Source organism: Thermobia domestica, chromosome 5, assembly GCF_964235325.1.
Source record: "Thermobia domestica chromosome 5, izTheDome1.hap1.1, whole genome shotgun sequence".
In the NCBI taxonomy this organism is placed as follows: Eukaryota; Metazoa; Arthropoda; class Insecta; order Zygentoma; family Lepismatidae; genus Thermobia; species Thermobia domestica.
Genome location: NC_137458.1, coordinates 190,653,235 through 190,672,193, shown reverse-complemented (window position 1 = coordinate 190,672,193; position 18,959 = coordinate 190,653,235). Strand labels below are relative to the sequence as shown.

General features: G+C 36.5%; 1 protein-coding gene across 8 annotated transcripts in view; it reads right to left on the bottom strand.

Moving 5' to 3' along the window:
* LOC145686323 (U2 small nuclear ribonucleoprotein auxiliary factor 35 kDa subunit-related protein 2-like) overlaps window positions 1-18,959 on the bottom strand; it is a 497,978-nt gene that overhangs the window by 161,866 nt on the left and 317,153 nt on the right. For all 8 annotated transcript variants that reach the window (XM_081759527.1, XM_081759529.1, XM_081759531.1 and 5 more), the window contains one exon: window positions 816-959. In XM_081759527.1, coding sequence (XP_081615653.1) covers window positions 816-959 — 144 coding nt within the window. The remainder of the gene's footprint in view (window positions 1-815; window positions 960-18,959) is intronic.

The window sequence follows — 18,959 nt, the reverse complement described above, 5'->3', positions numbered from 1 at the left end:
AAAAAGCAACTGTGCCTAGGAGAAGCAACCATTTCCCAAAGCTTTTACAGACACTAAAAACTGCAAGGTTTGACCCTTTTATCTTAAGCCTACTTTCTCTCATTTGTGTAGTCATCTATTAATGAACAGTAAAATAAGTATAAACCATAATAATGTTTTGTTTATTTTAAAATTGTATGTATGTACAGTGCACATAATTTTGTTTTCTTTAATTAAGTTAGACATTGCAAAGTTTATCTTAAAACGTGTACAATAAACAGTATGTAAAAACGCTTAATTTAGGCAAAGTAAATGTCTAAAATGTCACGACATACTAATCTGAGCGAATTTTGTTATAAACAATATGTTTTCAATAATATGAGTGCAGGAGGAAGTGAGGGTTATAGAGCTCCAGTCTCTCGAGGTTTTTTCTTATTTAGCCTACATTTCCGCTACCATAGGCTGGATAGTTGGGCATCTTCTATATATAATATAGGATTAAAAATTTGTCCATTCGAATGTATTACAAAATATTATTAGTAGATAAAGTGTAGCTTCGACCCTCTCCAAAATTAACCCTAGTAGTAGATTAATGACGTGAGCTATTTTTGTAAGACCAAAAACCTTAAGAATGTATAGAGAACAATTTCATTTTATGTACTTCCTTGATTTACTGAAGCCTTACTACTAAAACTGGCTTATTATTACTCATATTTAATAGTTTTACCGCACTCATTGTGTACAGGAATTACGAACTGTGAACTTGATGTCTATCAAAAACATAATTAATTACATCCTCTAGTGTTTATACATAGGTATGATTCATATTTATTTACCTAAAATGTTGATATGTTTCAGATTCATCGTATTCCAAAGGAAAATCCGTATCATACTCATCCAGCAACGACTGCTCAATCAAAAAGTGAGAATAGAAGTTTCGAATTAGCAACATCTTGCTCAGCAAGGGGTAAACATGATTTCTGTAAAGAGAAAACAAAGAAAATAAATCACAACATACAAGAAAAGAAGGGGTATCCATTTATTATTTCACAATGTATTCGCTATAAATATAAAGTTTGATAAATATAATGTGAAAGGAAACGAGACCAAGTGGACGACTGAAGTTGGATCCCCGAGACAGTACCCAGATATATCTTCAAGCTCGAACTAATCTCGCTTCTCACACGTAGAATTTCATATATTTAACTGCATAATTGTTACAAAGATAGCGAGAAAAATCTACACCTAAAACAAGCAAATAAACAAACACAAAAGCCTACGTGATATCATAAAATTCGGCTCTCTTTCTGAATTGTAGGCTGCGGTAAATAATGGGTAAGACATCATAGCGGAGACGGGGAAGGAGCGAGAGAAGGCAGTCCTGAACACTTTAGTGGAATTTATACCTTAAAGACACACCCAATGATGTCATAGGGAGGGTATTAAAGTAGAATGGAGAGAATCTCTCAAGGCAATGAATTGTCCGAGTTCTTCCAAATACTCCATTATGTGTCACATAGGTTCCTATTTATTTCTTTTTGTTCTCGTTTCTTCATTCTTCTCGTAATCGTTGAAGGTGTATTCAGTAAACGTGCATATCTTACCTAACTGATCTAATGAAATGGCGTATAAATCATTACGAATTGAGCAAGTACGATAATGTACTATAGTATAATATATTGCAATGAAATCACGACTGTAACAATTATTTTGAATGGATTTCATACAGAAGCTTTAATTGCTGTTATAAACCAGGTGTAATATGTAAAACCAGGTCATACTTCGTTCTTAAAAATTTGTAAATGCAAAGTATGTATAGTAAACGCGTACCCTTAATACAAACATCTAAAAAGTATACTCACATAAACCATCATTATTTATTGTTTATATAACCCAATTCGCGATGGAAAGTCAACAGTTTACTCAATGCAGTGCCCATGAAACTAAGAAAATAAAAATATTGGAGTATTCAGTTTATTATTATTATTATTATTACATAAAGTAGATACATTGTGTGGAAAATATAAGTCCGCTGAAAATACAACTTCATCAAGGATGGCATGCTGTGCGTGTACATGTCATACAAAATGCTGATGTTCAGTGTCGAAAAGACAGTCTGAAAAGCTGGAAGTGTGAATAGTACTTATATTTGAATTTTATAGTAAACATATAGATAAAAACTGGCATAGATATTATAAAGATCCTACGGGGTTAAAAAATGCAGCCAATGATATTTGTCTGACGATGCAAATGCAAATTTTGTTACATTTATTATCAAAGACATGAAAATGATGTGCATACACGTGAAAAATTTACTATTGCATACATACTATTTGTATTTGCTCCAAACTGCAACATTGTAAACATGCTAAAGGAGTTTTAAATGGTTTGTATTTAACTTAAATATCTATCCACCATTATGATTAGACTATGATGTCTTTGCAATTAATAGTCATGATTAGAGAATATAGTTGCTTTACCATAGAAATTGTACTCTGTTGTAGATGACTAACCAATTTACACGTAGTTTTATAGGTCGTCTTTCTGAAGATTATGGTATGCAGTCTCTGTGAACAATAATAGAGTTGATACTAGTCACAATGTAGACTTCGCCTTTGTCTTGTTCACTATACGATGTGTCTTTACTTGTGATTTTCGTACGATAGAAAATCCACAGAAACGTCTACTTCTCTTCAGAAAATAGTTTCTGCAGAAAATTTCTTTTCAGTTTCTTCAGTGATAGTTTGTATAAAAATGGTCGACATTAATTTCTTCCGTGTATTAATCCAAAGTGATCCCTCTTATTTTGTATACATAACCAAATTTTTCTGCCCCAAATTCTTTTTAGCGGTAACTAGTTTTAGGTCCCGAATCTATAAACGCATTAAATTTCCCCTCCCTTCCGAAGTATCATTTGTAGCTCACACAGGTACGAACCCGGCGCAATCTAAGGTCTCTTCATCGCGTCGCCGCATATACATGATACTCTCTGTATCATAATTAGACTTCGGATCGATATGCACTAAAAAACGGCAAAATATGCATGCAAATATGCGCTAAAAATCACGAAAATATGCACTGAAAATATGCAAATATGCACTAAAAAGGGTAAATATGCATTAATCAAAAGCTAAAGTTAAATTAGGAATTTTATTATCTTTAGAGAAGAAAGTTGTATTACTTGAACTACATATACTTACTTGGTGTATAACTATGATGCACTTATGCCTAAACACAACTATGTAGTTTTCGTTTTTTTCTGGCAAAAACCTGCATTTATCAGTTAAAACATTACTGTATATGGAAAATGTTCCTTCCGTGTCACGGGTCGGTAAGAGACAGTGTTTCAAAGAAGCAATGTTAGTTGCCGATAAATCTGAAATTCGTGCGTCGTTGTTCCCAGGAACACTTTACATTAGACAAGAATTTTATGCCAGGATTTTCGCGTCTATTGACTGCGCGTTTCGAAGAAATGGTTGTCCGATTGGTCTTGGTGTCTGTTTCATTATTGAATCAAACAGCTCAAAAGCACTGTAAAGTCCTAATCATCGCTCTTCTAATCTCGTTATGATCTTTGAAATTGAAATGGAATGAGTATTGATAAACGTAAGGTCGCATTTAATGTTTTCAGCTCCGCAAGCGTCCATGGGTTCTTGAATACATTTGATTTCTTTGGGTTCAAACAGTTCATAGTCATATGTGAAATTAAAATAAATCTACTTATATAGCCTCTCTCTCTCTCTCTCTCAATATATATATATATATATCGGGTGTTGCAAAATAAGTGTTACAACTCTTGGGAGGTGAATCCTGCCACTGAGACAAGAAAAAAAGTTCTCTTGAACTTTCGGCTATCGGACATAGTTTCAGATCTACAAGGTGCCGAAAGCGTGGGAAAATGACTTTCGGACGCCAATAGTTCGGAAACTATCCAACGTAAAGAGGGCGGGTAAAAAATGCACTGAAGAAGTCATACCTGCTGTATTGAATTTTGCATGTTTCACAATCCTACCATGCACGCGCAAGGGATTCCCCAAAGGAACGTAGGGAGTCCCGAATAATCTGCTAAATGAAAGTTGGTCTAAATGGATATGAATTGATGGAGTTTCTACCAGGTAACAATAATTCGTTTGTATTAAGTCGATATCTGGAACACATACAAAATGGCGGACAATTTAATGTACGTTGTGTGTGGTTGCATAATAGCCAGGTACGGATGATGGGCAACAGTGAAGTTCTGAGTAATTAGTATAGCGAATTTGAACACAGATGCTGCAGAAAGACATCTGGAGTGTCGGTAGAGCACAACAGATGGAGCAGGGTGATTCACATGTGTGGAAACAAGTAACGAAAAATGCCGAAAATGCACTCATACTCAGTAAACGTGAGTTCAAAGCGTCAGAATTGTAAGGATTAGCGTCAAGGACATAAAAGCCATTGCCAATTCACCAATAATATTCCATCAACCCGATGCAATATGATGTGCACGATTGCATACCAATAAGGATGCAACAACTTAGGCCAAGTTGAAATTGTGTAAAGGGACTCACTAAGAAACTGGTTAAACTAATGAATGTCTCTAGTGGGATCGCATGATCGATATTGAAATGTGGCCAATGTGTGTGTTGATATCGACATGTAGCTAATGGTCAAATGTCAACATGTCCCACTACTGCTGGGACACCGTCTCACATGCGAAAACTAGGAAAATAACGTTGTACATTCTGCTATTACATCTGGTGCACTTTTTGGTAGAACGTAACTAGAACAAGATTGTATCAATGTCCCACTTATTTTGGGACATTGTCCCACAGTCGACACATATGAAAAGAAATCTCTTAATCCATGGTTCATATTGTGATAGAGCGTGAAGATAACAAACTTGTATCATGTCTCACGTCTTCTGGGACATATGACGTATTCGATATCAAAATACCTCCAGAAATATGTATCTTACACACAGTACACATGCCAAGACAAAGACGAAAAGGAACTAATTTGGTACATCTAACACTACAGCTGGAACACCATACATATGGCAAATAAAACGACATGAGAAATAGGAAGAAACGTTTTAAAGCTCTGATTGTTTACAACTGTGCAGTAGGAGTAACAAAATGTAACACACAAACATGTCGGGAGGCTGTACAAGAGCGCTTGCCGAACAAAGTGGGTACTCCTCAAAGAAATGTATACAGAAAAAGTGAGGCTTCCTCGAGCCTCAGGGCTAGAGCGCTCGCTTTCGCTCGCGTGGTCGCAGTTTCCAATCCTACTGGGAGCCCACGGGCTCAAATTCAAGACCCGAGTAGTTATTTTCCTATTTTTCCCACGTGGGACGGTGTCCCAGCAGTAGTGGCACATGTTGACATTCCTCCACTAGCTACATATCGATATCAACACACAAATTGTCCGCATTTCAATATCGATCATGTGATCCCACTAGAGACATTCATTTAGTTTACCCAGTTTCTTAGTGAGTCCCCTTGCAAAATTTCAACTTCGCCTCAGTTGTTGCATCCTTATTGGTATACAACCGTGCACATCATATTGCGTCCGTTTGAGGGAATATTATTGGTGAATTGACTTCCATGTTCTTGACGCTAATCTTTACATTTCCGACGCTTTGAACTCACGTTTACTGAGTATGAGTGCATTTCTGGGCATTTTTCGTTACTTGTTTCCACACATGTGAATCCCCTGCTCCATCTGTTGTGCTCTACCGACACTCCAGATGTCTTTCTAGAGCATCTGAGTACAAATTCGCTACACTTAACATTCAGAACTTCACTGTTGGCCAGCATCCGTACCTGGCGATTATGCAACCACACACAACAGACATTAAATTGTCCGCCATTTTGTATGTGTTCCAGATATCGACTTAATACAAACGAATTATTGTTACCTGGTAAAAACTCCATCAATTCATATCCATTTAGACCAACTTTCATTTAGCAGATTATTCGGGACTCCCTACGTTCCTTTGGGGAATCCCTTGCGCGTGCATGGTAGGATTGTGAAACATGCAAAATTCAATACAGCAGGTATGACTTCTTCAGTGAATTTTTTACCCGCCCTCTTTACGTTGGATAGTTTCCGAACTATTGGCGTCCGAAAGTCATTTTCCCACGCTTTCGGCACCTTGTAGATCTGAAACTATGTCCGATAGCCGAAAGTTCAAGAGAACTTTTTTTCTTGTCTCAGTGACAGGATTCACCTCCCAAGAGTTGTAACACTTATTTTGCAACACCCGATATATATATATACAAATAGAAAAGAATGAGCCAACATAAGCATATGCCTGTTGTGTTGATGGCAAATAAATAAATAAAATAAAACCTGCCTAGCAAAATTGAACAGGACTCGCAGAAATTTCTGTTGAAGGTTTTAAAATTAAGGAAAATAGATTTATGCTTTAAAACAATAAATAAGGTACATACATATAATGGACATAGTGAGATAAAATGTTATACATAGGCGTACCATATTCAATTACAGTATTTATTTATGCTACGAATTAATGCACGCAAAAGTTACAGTAAAAAAAGCCTACATACGGTTTCAAAGGTCAAGATAAAAAATTGATGCTATGTCCTTTTCAGTGCTCCTCCCTCTACTTTTGGCTCTCTTTTGATTTATTGTGTATATTATGCTCCTTGTTCCATGTCTCTAGACCAGCTAGAGAACTAGTTATTGTATTTCAGAATGACTATGAAAATTGCACTTCGTTCAAAAACTCGCACGGTATCTGGGGCCTTATATGACGATGAACTACAGGTTAAATATGTTGAGTAAAAGGTAAACGAAGACCTCTACAGACAACGTAGTTCATACGCCTAACCTCTCACAAACTGTCTAAAATTTTTCTGAACGCTGTATTCCGGAACTTGAAAATTTCCGTTAAAAAATATATTTTAACATCCGTTGTTCAGCAACACAGCTTTGATGTAATCAAGAGAATTTAACCATGTTCTTTTACTTTTAAATTCATGGGACCGTGAAATATTTCCGTTTAAAATAAATTTCCTTTTAATAAGAGTCCTGTTGAAGGCAGCTTTTACTGTATTAAAACCTTATATTCAAAAACCTTATGTTCTTGTTTAAAAGAAAATAAATCCATTTAAAATTACTTCCTTGTATCCAATTATGTGTAAATCCTAGAATATTTTCCTCTAGCGTAACACTGTCCGTTTCAAACAGCAATAATTTAAAATGTATAATATTAATACTTTAAATGGAATAAAGTGATTTGAACGAATTGAATTGAAATTCGAATTTGAAAATGTCTCACTACAAGTGATCCAAGTGGCCAAATTTTTAAATAACTGTCTGGTTTATTTCAATGGTACGGAATTTATTCTTGGTGGTACAAAAATGTTCAAAAATTCGACACAATTCTGAGCTAATTAAAATTAGAATTTGAAGATGTCGCACTACAGGTGATCGAAGTGGCTGAAATTTTGAAATGGCCCTTCTTCGTTTATTTGAATGATACAAATTTTTCTTGGGTGGACAAAAATTGCACAAAATCCTGAACTAGTTAAAATTCAATTTTGTAGATGTCGCACTACAACTAAATGGACCTAGATTTTTCTTTTGGTGTTCTTATTCTGCCACAGGGCTACACAATTTCAAATACACACACACACAACAGTAGCAACTTTAACTTCCGAGATGGATGACGTGGAAATTTTGTTGTAGGTGATTTGATACTATATCTTCTTCCAAAAGAGTGACAGTCACGCATCATTGCTGGGATAATGAATCACTCACCCTTTTTGTTATTCTACTTGCACACGACCTTGGAAGATATTCTAAACCGACAACACTGAACCATTTAAAGATCTTAAGTCTATTTATATGAGAAACTTGAAATTCCATTTATAAGGAAAGTTGTTGAAAGTTAAAAATTATCAACTTGGTCGTTCCTTTAAATATGCATTTATATGCAATATCAATATAAACATGCACTAACCTCCAAAATATGCACAGATATGCACTTTAAAACTCTGCTATTTTACCCCAAAACAACTGAAACGAATTTCTTTTTAAAGAACATATCAATATCGCATCAGGAAAAAAACATGCAAATATGCAAAAATCCGAAGTCTAATCATAATATATTACAGCTTCAGGCCCTACAGTCGTAAGTACAGCTCACAGATGATGAGAAGAACCCTAGCAGAAGTAGTGTGACGTAGGTATGGGCTCGCCCACTTTTCACACGGGGGTTTCAAATGACACCACGGAATAGCACATATATAACTTTACCCGGAGTGGCAAACGACATCTAAGTATAGACCATACCTCAAAAACCGAAAATGGACTCGTCCGTGTCGTTGACATTTCCCCGCTACCCCTGTTTTAGGGTTTTTCTCGTCAACTGTGAGCTGTAAATCATACAGACGGACCCCCCTCACGATGTAATGAACGCAGCAAAAACACTGTTTGAAAAGTTCCACAGTCTGCTTTCATTCTCGAGGTCGTTCTACGTGATTACATGTTTGTTCCTCCAATGGCAAGTACGTACTTTGTACTGTGGTTCCAAAAGCCTTTCTGGTGTATTTCTCGCGTTTTTTGTCTCCTGTAAATAAAGTCTTTGGCATAGAGGAAATTCACGAAAGGGTTGCATGGTATCGATTACATTTCCAACACGGTTAATACTTCCTTCCCTCATAATATGAAGTAAGGCTATGTTTAGTTCTACTATTGATTATGCGGAAGTAATTGTTAGTTCCTGCATCATAGATATGCTTGGTTTTGGTATTGAAGTAGAACCTGGCATGCTTACAGGATACTCATGAACTCCAGATACATTTTTAGTTAAGCATGGAGTTTTTCCTGCAGATATCAAATCTAAACTTTTCAAGTTCCAATTCCCGTACGTCATACGGATGGAAGAAACAATTGTCATAGACGTCAATAATATCAGTATTAGTCCGTCGATGTTTATCATTCGGTACACATATCCCCTTGTAATGGCAGTTATTTAACAACATCTTCCACGTCTAATATATATATATAAAATGTGCAGTGCATTACAATGATTTCAACGGATAACTCCCTTCCTTGCTAAATCAAACTCACGAATGTGAACTGTAATTGAAATATTTTACAAACGCTTTTCTCAAGTAAACCACATAAGATTATATTACTCTCTAACAAATGGCAATAAAATAGTTTACGATGTGTTTAAATAAAGGAAAACTTTCCTTGGGTCCTTGGATATGCATTTTATATACTCTTGTAAGCATTTGTCCTTAATTACTTATTTTTATTATTCTCACATCTTAATAAGATTGAAAATTCATCTCTTTAGGAATGGAAATATGGTTTCGAAAGCTACCCAGCGATTCGGCAATATTTAGTGTGATTAGAGAAGCGTTAAGCGACTGGTCACGAAGTGATTTGTAACATTTTCGACAAACGTGGAAGTAACACCCGTTAAACTCAAATGCGGGTTTTTACAGATTATCAAACCTATCGGGGATAGTTCCAGTTTATTCCCAGAATGCTCCTGCTGTTTAAAAATTCCTAATAAAATAGCACAAAAAGAATGAAATTCGAACATCTATAAATTCTTTTATTTATATTCCATAACCAACGTAAGGTTTTAACACTGCTGGTCAAAGTAATTCAATGCAAGAGGTGAGCAACCGCAATCGGCTCTTCAGCTAAAATATAGAAAGAGGTTAACATAACCATTATAGCTACTGTCACAGACCAAATGAAACATTAAAAAAAGCAAGTTCTCTCTTCGCTCAAATTTGAAAACTTGATTACCGCTTTTGCTAAAATTCTCATAACACTGCGTCAGTACACGAGCATTTTCTTGTGCAGATCGTATTTCTTAATACTTGTTCTACGTTCCTGGCGCTAGATGATTAATAGCTTCCGATCTCAAGATTTTGTCACGATCGAAATACTTAATATCAAGGATCTTACTTACACAATTGTGCTTTTCGTATGCATTAAATAAATATGGAAAAACATACTTCTTTAAATTTTGAGTAAGGCTTAGTCTTTGGAAGTTTCGGGAGTGTAACTCCAAGATAAAAATATGTTTGTGTGAAATAAAGATCTTTCCCAATGCGTAACTCACTAATCCCGTCGTTGTAATAATAGGAGTTGATTCTGGACTACAACTAAGCTTCTAATACAGAAGTTTATGTCAAATGTGCTACTGTTCTGCGAAAGCACAACGATTTTTTTCGAACTTCGATCGAGTTAACAACGAAATTAATAAACTAATCAATGTTCGTAAAATCAAATGGACGTCTTCCTGTTCATTTCCGGAAGCTAAGCACGCTTTATTAAGCTCTGTGTTCCTGCATATCTGACTAGAGTGGTCATTATTTCTCGACTTGTATGTTAGACCGCAGCCCTTAATTTTTTATTGAAAAAAGCTTCCTGTGCAAATTTGAATTTGTTATTACGACGATAAATGGTACCGCAGATACCGATAATCCGACCTTTACAAGAATAGGATTTAGAAAACAGTAGTTTCCTTAGTTTCCTATGTTGCTCAATAGGAGGCCACGCATTCACACGTTTAAATCTTTGCATTTAATCCCATTTTATGTGTAACTCAGATCAAATTAATGAACAAAATTAAATTGGAAATATAAATAAGCGTTAAACAATTATTTTTAAGACCATTTGAAACTAAATCGTAACTCCTCTTTCTTTTTAATTATAACTGTTATTTTAACTATAACAACTTCAGACCACTTATAATATCTATTTGAAGTTTTATATTTTGTACTTTGATGTGATAATGTGACCATTATGTTCATGGGATTGAAGTTTCGTTGTGGTTTCTGCATCACGTGTGATTAAATGAACTATCACTGTGTTCGGTGTCTAGTGAATGCACGCTTCGCAGTGGGATTTACCTCATTGGTAATGAGTGAACAGATATTGGATTCTAAGTCACCGTATAACAGATAAGTACACAATGTGTTCTTTTATAACTTACGAACGGTGAAATTAGCTTGAACAGAGATTGCTCGGTTAGTAGTTTGTGAAACAAATATCTTAGTGTAAGTCAAGAATACAGATAGAGGGTACTCAAGACAGTATCGATAAGCTCATTGGATTGAACGAAATATGGTGTCGGTACAAAAAAATCAAATAAAAGAAATAGTGTAGGGAAGAAAAGACAAAACACTTATTTCTTAGATATGTTAGACGATTTAGTTTCATATAGCGCATGCAAATGCCTTAGACTTAATACAAATTCAGGAGAAGAATTTCTTGTAGCTCAAAGGCAAAAAAGACGTCCTGGAAGTATGGTTGGTAGGGACATGTATCTAGCTCGTCATGAAGAGTAGCAATGCGAACAGAGCTTGAAACGCGTCGTAAAAAGAAATACAAAGAGGAACAGCGTAAAGTGAGTGAATCATCGATTATCAATCCAAATGGTGAAGACGACGATGCATGCCAACAGAAAATACAATTGAAATGGAAGGAAAACAGTGACAGGATCTTCGATAAGATAACGTTTCATTACTCGAGGACTGTTTGCGGCATTTGATCGCAATAAAGTGAGTGATAGGGCTGCCATACACATATTAGTTGCAACAGCAAAGGCATTGGGACATAATATGAAAGAACTGGTAATGAACAGATTGTCCATTCGACGACGTTGAGAAAACGTCTGTTAAGAAACTAGTCAGGAGCAGCAAGAAGAATACGTTAAGAAAACGTCAGGTTCTATTATTGTTGTTCAATGGGTTGAGAAATAACTGCCAGCAGTAACCGGACGAGAAAATGTTACAGGTGAAGGTGATAAGAAGCTTCTTCGAGTTCCTTTCCTCCCGTTTGGAACAGGAAAAAAAATGGCAAGTGTTTTAAACACCAGAAGAGTTGGAAATAGAAAAACGTGTGCAGACTTTCACCTTTGACAAAACTTCTCGTACTGGACGCATCAATAGAGCTTGTATGTTTCTTGAAAAGATACAAGGAAAAGATTTTTAATCTTTAGGAGATAAAAGTGTGTATTAGAAGAATGATTTTCAGCTTCTTCCGGTCCAGAGGCGATGGTTTTTATGCGTTTCCAGAAAAAGTGGACAAGATTTCAACACTACGATTTTACTACAGAAATTTCTGGCGAAGTGTCAATTCAGTTCTCTGCAATAAGAAGAAAGATATATAGGTTTTGTTGGTCAAAATTGGGAAATGGAGCATTCCAGAAAAAACTACAGAGAACTTCTGGAGCCTACATTATTTTTTCTAGGAAGTACGCTTCCTCAAGGAATATCTTTCCATTATCCTGGAGTTTTACATCAGACAAGGTGAATGGGAAAAGCCTTATATTGGAAATATTTCCCTTCTGTAATCAGTTAAAATTAAGTGAGCGGGAAGGCGGAGGACTGCGTCAAGTGTGAATTGTTCTTGTTCTATTGTATGTAAAAGATTGGTTTATTTGTCCCAATGCATCTCTTGCACTGTATCAAGGTTTATGATTTCTGAAGAGCCTTCAAACATACAAACTCAAACTCTGATGTCTCGAGAGTGGTTTTGTTCAAGTTTTCTCGGCATCTTTACTACCTCTCTGAGGAGTGCGGCACTTGCATTTTTTTTAACGACAATGTTAGTAATGAACAAAAACAAAACTGGCCGAAAAATTTAAAAATAGTGAAAGTTCATATGAAACGATGAAGTGGTTTGAACTGAGAAACAGATGCTATTGAAAGAAAAGAAATTGCTGGTTTTGTAACAGGAAACACGAAAAGTTTCGGATTTCTACAGGTTTCCTGGACCTTGATCCGGTTTACTCAGCGACAAATGATAATTTCTTTTCGGCATGATTCAAATGGCGCAGCGTAAAGAACTGTTAGATTAATGGAAGATTACAATGCAGTTCTAATTGAAATATAAACAAAAGCAATTCATTTTATAAGTGGTGACAGACTAGAAATTTGTTTCCAGGATGCGGAAAAGCCACTTTATGCAAAAAGTAAACGTCAATGTTAAGTCGATCCACATTGCAAATTTATATTTTTGTGTCTTTTTGAAATATGTCACTGTTATTTTTATTTGTATTCGCTACTTGCTTGATCTTCTAATGTAAATTTCTTAACGAAGCAACTGGAATTACAAACAGATCAAATATCTATCCCACAATAGGATTTAGTATGTAGATTTCTGACCTTTCGACATCTATGGCCATTTAGCCAGTCACGTATGAAGGATGACTTCCCTCAGCTAGCACACTATCCGGGGAACGGGAAGAAAGAAAGGAACAAACCTATAAGTGAGGTACAAGCCCGGCATTTGCCTGGTGTGAATGAGGAAACCCAGGAAAACCTCATTCAAGACGGCTAGCCTGAAAAAGCTTTACATCCTTCTCCGACCAAGTGCCACCACTGTGAATCGAACCTGGGACCGCTCGTACCGAAAGTGAGAGCGGTAGCGACTACGCTACGCGGGGTCACCTTTTCCACATTAGTTCGTAACACTATGTACTACCATAGGTAATATATTTACGAAGGATGATTCTGATGCTGGTAACTCGTCGCCTGATAACCAACCGACTGTATTTCAACACCAGTTAAATCTGAATTATGTAGGAAAAATTTATAATGTTCTATTTACACTTGTCATAATTATACGTTTATTGACAAATAGAAATCGACTGACATTGAAATTCAAATGGATTTTTTTACGCAAATCAAGTGCTTTGTGACATGGGTTAATGTTAACGGATCTTTGTAAAATTTTGTGTATCATGTCTTTATCACCAAAGAAACAAAAATCTCCATCCACTTTCATTTTATCTTCTATGTTCCTGTTGCTAAGCAATGAGCAGTACATATACATGGTTGAACATTTTAACATACCTCTCCGGCACTCAGAACTTCCTTCAGTCGTCGGTGAAGGAACAATAGATAATAATGCACTAGGTCTTCAGCAGCAGCGGACTTCGAAGTTGTTATGGAAGTAGATAGCTATTGACTATCATCCAACCATAGCGTAAAGGGTCCATGTTAACACCACGCTATTGATGAACTTGATGAATAACTCGGAGTGAATGCTCACGAGCACCTCCTATTGTAGGAGGAAGTAAAGCTAAGTTAAACTGCAAATATATAGGCTGTCTAGCAAGTTTTCACATATAGTTGGTGACATAAAATGCCCAAGTTCCCGATCTCTTTTGACCCATACAGCGACAGAAAGAATGATTCAAAAGCTTAAGTCACAGCTTCAGCTAACACTCGAGGATTATTCAAAATACTTAGTTCCTTATTAATCTAACTTTTTTACGCAGAGATTTTGCCTTTTTGATAAATTGACGAAACTGAATGGCATTCTGTGAAGCCGTATACAATTAGAAGAAAGTCCTTCATATAAATAGCACGAATATGGTGAATCTTCTCAGAGCAAGTCTTCGTTCCTCGTATCATCATTTTCAAAGATGTCTGATGGAGCAAGGGCAAGTAGAAGAACTAATAAATCTTTGTCTTCACCACTCAAAATAACTCTAAGGCCTTTCTTGGCCTCTGGAATAGCCGCAGTTGCAATTACCACATCAACATCTGCCTTGGCTTGAAGTACCCTGCATCCTGATTTCTGGACATGTTTACACAAAAAATGGCTGGATCTCATTTTGTTGCTCTGATTTAGGAAAAATTCAGACTGTCTTATAGTAACAATAACATTATCTTCTAATTCTATGTCTACGTGGCAAGTCTTAATTGCACGTCGCAAAATGCTCCTCATCTTTTGTCCTTATACCTTTATTTCCATCAAAAACGACGAGTTTTTCCGTAATATATACCAACGTACGCAGTAAATTGCTGATATATTTCTTTAAGCGTGGCTGGTAGCTGCCATATAACACGATGCAGATGCCCATGATCAGCTATGTAGGATACACACCCTCATTTGACGCATTACTTCTTATTTTCTGGGTCGAAGTTCAGGATTAAATGGATATTATCTATGATTTTGTAGCCTTTCTCATTAGACCTCCATCACCAAATAAGAAGCATACGCAGATAGTTCATATCTGAGGTTTTCAGACAACTGTTCTTCAGACCTAACTGTTCATACCAGGCGGTGCAGAAGCTAGTTTGGGTTTACACAGATTGCTTCATTACGCACACTCACAGATCTTGTTAAGCTGCCCAAAGATTTCACACTTGACTTGCGTTTCCGATTAATTTACGGAATTAATTTCCCCTCAATCTTCATCCCAGCAAGTTTAACTTCTAATGCCTTATCAGAATTTACATTTTCATAAGCTAGCAAATCAGTAGATATTGATGCAAGTTAGGACGATCTCTCAAAATGGTTTAGGTTCTCGAAACCAGTTGATGAAACAGAGAACACCTTCAGCGTCATGAGTTTGACGAGCCTCTCGCAAGTCAACATGTTGTTCGAAGGAGGCAAGATAACATCAGTGAATTTCTCCACAGCTTCCACTATTATTGAAGATGCAGGAATGGAGTGAACTCATGTACCAATAGTTGAAGCAAAATTCCTCGCCCCCGGCTCAGGTTATCACTACTTTTCATAGCTCTCATCAAAGACTGTTTAATTATAAGGTCACTCCAAATTCCGCACCAAAACTTCTTATATTGTCTAACTGTGAAGCAGCTTTGTTTTAAAAACTTCTCAAATTCTTTTCTAAAATATATTCTAACTTTAGAGGATAATTAGCTGAAATGATGATGATGGTATAGTGTTCTGAACGAAAGTCGGTCTTTGACAGGAAGGTCCTAGGGCAAAGTAAACTCATGGTGGTTTTCCACTACCTTCCATGAGATGATGATGACTAAGTGAATAAATATGCATGCACTATTCAAAAATTTAGTCAATATTACAACAACTACAAAAAGTTTCAACCTGAGAATTGGATTGATTTTTTTAACTAAAGAAGAATTAACCAATTATTGCGGATACATGCTAATTTCTTCGGACTATTTCTACATGCAACATATATATACAGGGTGTTTAATAAGTAATGGTCATAAATTAAACCGAAGATAGTACACGCCAAAACTAACAAAAAAGTCTTAGTAAACATGTGTCCGCAAACGCTTCGTAACGGAGATAGGGGCTGTCGAAAGTGTGGGAAAATTAAGTTTAAAGAGACGAATATCTCAAAAAGTATGAATCCGACAGAGGGCGATCCAATGAATGACTATTGAAGTCAGACCTGCCTTATGCAGAAATGCACGGTTGATAACCCTGCAATGCGCGCGCAAGGGAATCCCCAAAGGGGGCTCGAGATGAACATCGAGGGCGAGTCTATCCACCAGTAATTCATAAGTTGTGGTACCAGGTTGAAAGCTCGAAAAGATACAAAATGGCGGACATGCGCATTCGTCTTACGAATGTGCTCTGAAGTAGTTCACAACATGCACCACCACCTTTCTTCGATTGCCTCTCTCATTTCCTACTGGTTATGAAACCACACACGGCACGTAAACATTGTCCGCCATTTTGTATCTTTTCGAGCTTTCAACCTGGTACCACGACTTATGAATTACTGGTGGATAGACTCGCCCTCGATGTTCATCTCAAGCCGCCTTTCCTTGGACAATTTTCCGGGAATCCCTCTGTTTCTTTGGGGAATCCCTTGCGCGCGCATTGCAGAGTTATCAACCATGCATTTCTGCATAGCGCAGGTCTGACTTCGATAGTCATTCATTGGACCGCCCTCTGTCTGATTCATACTTTTTGAGATATTCGTCTCTAAACTTAATTTTCCCACACTTTCGGCAGCCCCTATCTCCGTTATGAAGCGTTTGCGGACACATGTTTACTAAGACTTTTTTGTTAGTTTTGGCGTGTGCTATCTACGGTTTAATTTATGACCATTACTTATTAAACACCCTGTGTATATATATATATATATATATATATATATATATATATATATATATATATCTTAGGGTGGTCCATAAATATCAATTTCAGATCGGGCTGGTTTCACCACCTAAAATGGTTCCATATGGGACTAAATTAAGCCAGGAGAAAAATTAGCTTCATTGAATAATATGAAATGGTGCCACAAGCGACCTAAAATTTTGAATCTGATTACAGTACATAGTATATGGGGAAAAATCTGGAATAAACTCATGTAATTTAGAAACGGCTAAAGGTAATGCAAAGATACCCTGAATAATAGACATAGAGGAAGAAACATATTTAATTTTGTATAGTACTGCCATTGCGGCCATCTTGAAATCCGCCATTTTGGATTCAGTTCAAAATTTTTAAACAGAAAGAGGGTCATGTGACATAACGTTCTGAGGTATCGTTTTACCAGAAGCACAAATCTGGCATTATTTTAAAGATAGCTTTAGTCATGTAAGAATTAAGAATTATTACCTGTGAAAAGATTTCTCCTTTTCAGATTAATAATTCTTACACGACTAAAAGTAAAGACATGAGTTTGGCGTGAAAAGAACGAGAGGGATATCCACGGCTTCAACGAAAGAGGAACGCGAAAGAAAATGCACTTCTGAAAATAATTTGTTTTAAATTTATACGCCAAAAGACACGGAACAGTAATGACGAGGAAAACCCAGTTGAGAATGTTAAAGAAAATGTAAATACGAATGTGTGTGTGCTCGGACCGTCCAAGAAATGTAAAAGGGGAAAAAACTAATTATATTACTCAAAGACTGGTGTTGCTCTTACTCGATAAAAGATCACTCATAGAGCAGCAATACATATTCTGACAGCGACGGCAGAGGCATTAGGCCATAATGTAGAGGAACTAGCAATAAAGGGGTCTTCCATTCACCGATGTTGAGAGAAAACCTGTAGTGAAGTTGCACAGAGCTACAAGAAACAATTTCAGAGTGCATCAAGTGCGTTAGTTGTGCATTGGAACGGAAAACTACTGCTGAATTTGACTGGCAGAGAGACTGCCGGCAGGTTATCAATAATTATTACAGGAGATGGTCATGAGAAGCTAATTGGTGTTCCCATTTTGTCGACATCAAGAGAAAAACATATTGAATCTACTATAGTACATTCGCTTGAAGAATGGAACTTGGTAAAATTCGTGCAGGCAGTTTATTGTGACACTACTTCTTGCAATACGGAACTTGTCAACGGTGCTTGCATTCTGCTAGAGCAGTAGCTCCAAAATAACCTTCTATACCTTCCTTGTAGACTCCACATTTATGAATTAGTTTTAAAATGTCTATTTGATAACTGTTGTGTTTCGTTTGCATCTGGACCGGACGTTCTCCTTTCGAAGTGTTTTCAGAACGAGTGGTCTACAATAGATTGCACTAACTTTATTCCAGGAATTAATTGATGATGATGTAACAAACAATATTTCCGATGTAAGAAATGAAGTGTTGAATTTCGCTATCAAACTTGTAGAAGCAGGACACTGCAGAGAAGATTACAGGGAATTTTTAGAACTGACCATCATATTCTTGGGTGGCATACCTCCTTGAGAAGTTTTCTTTCGTTTGCCTGGAGCAATTCACCATGTAAGGTGGATGGGAAAAGCAAGCTACTATTTAAAATATTTCTCTTTCGTCAATAATTTCGTTTAACGAAGCAAATACGAACGGGTCTTCGGAGAGTATGCACTTTCTGTTCCGACTATATGTTCACAGTCGGCTTAAATGTGATCAAACATCCCATTCACTATTACAAGATCTACAATTTTTGAAAGATTTGTACAGTTAAAGACAAATAAATGCTGAATTATCTGAAGTGGCTTTTTCTAAATTTTCACGCCGACTATGGTACTTGACGGAGGAACACGTAGCATTGGGGTTTTTTGATGATGGAGTTACCATAATGGAAAAGCAAAAAATGGTTGAAAGAATTAAAACTATAAGGGGAAACCGTGAAGCAGCAAAGAGGCTTGACGCAAGAGATGATACCACAAAAATTCTTGTGAAAAGAGAAATCAGTGATTTTGTTACAACAAACAAATTTTCCTCGAGAGATTTAAAATACCCAAAGGGTTTCTTGAGTGTGATCCGACTTCACGGCCAAAT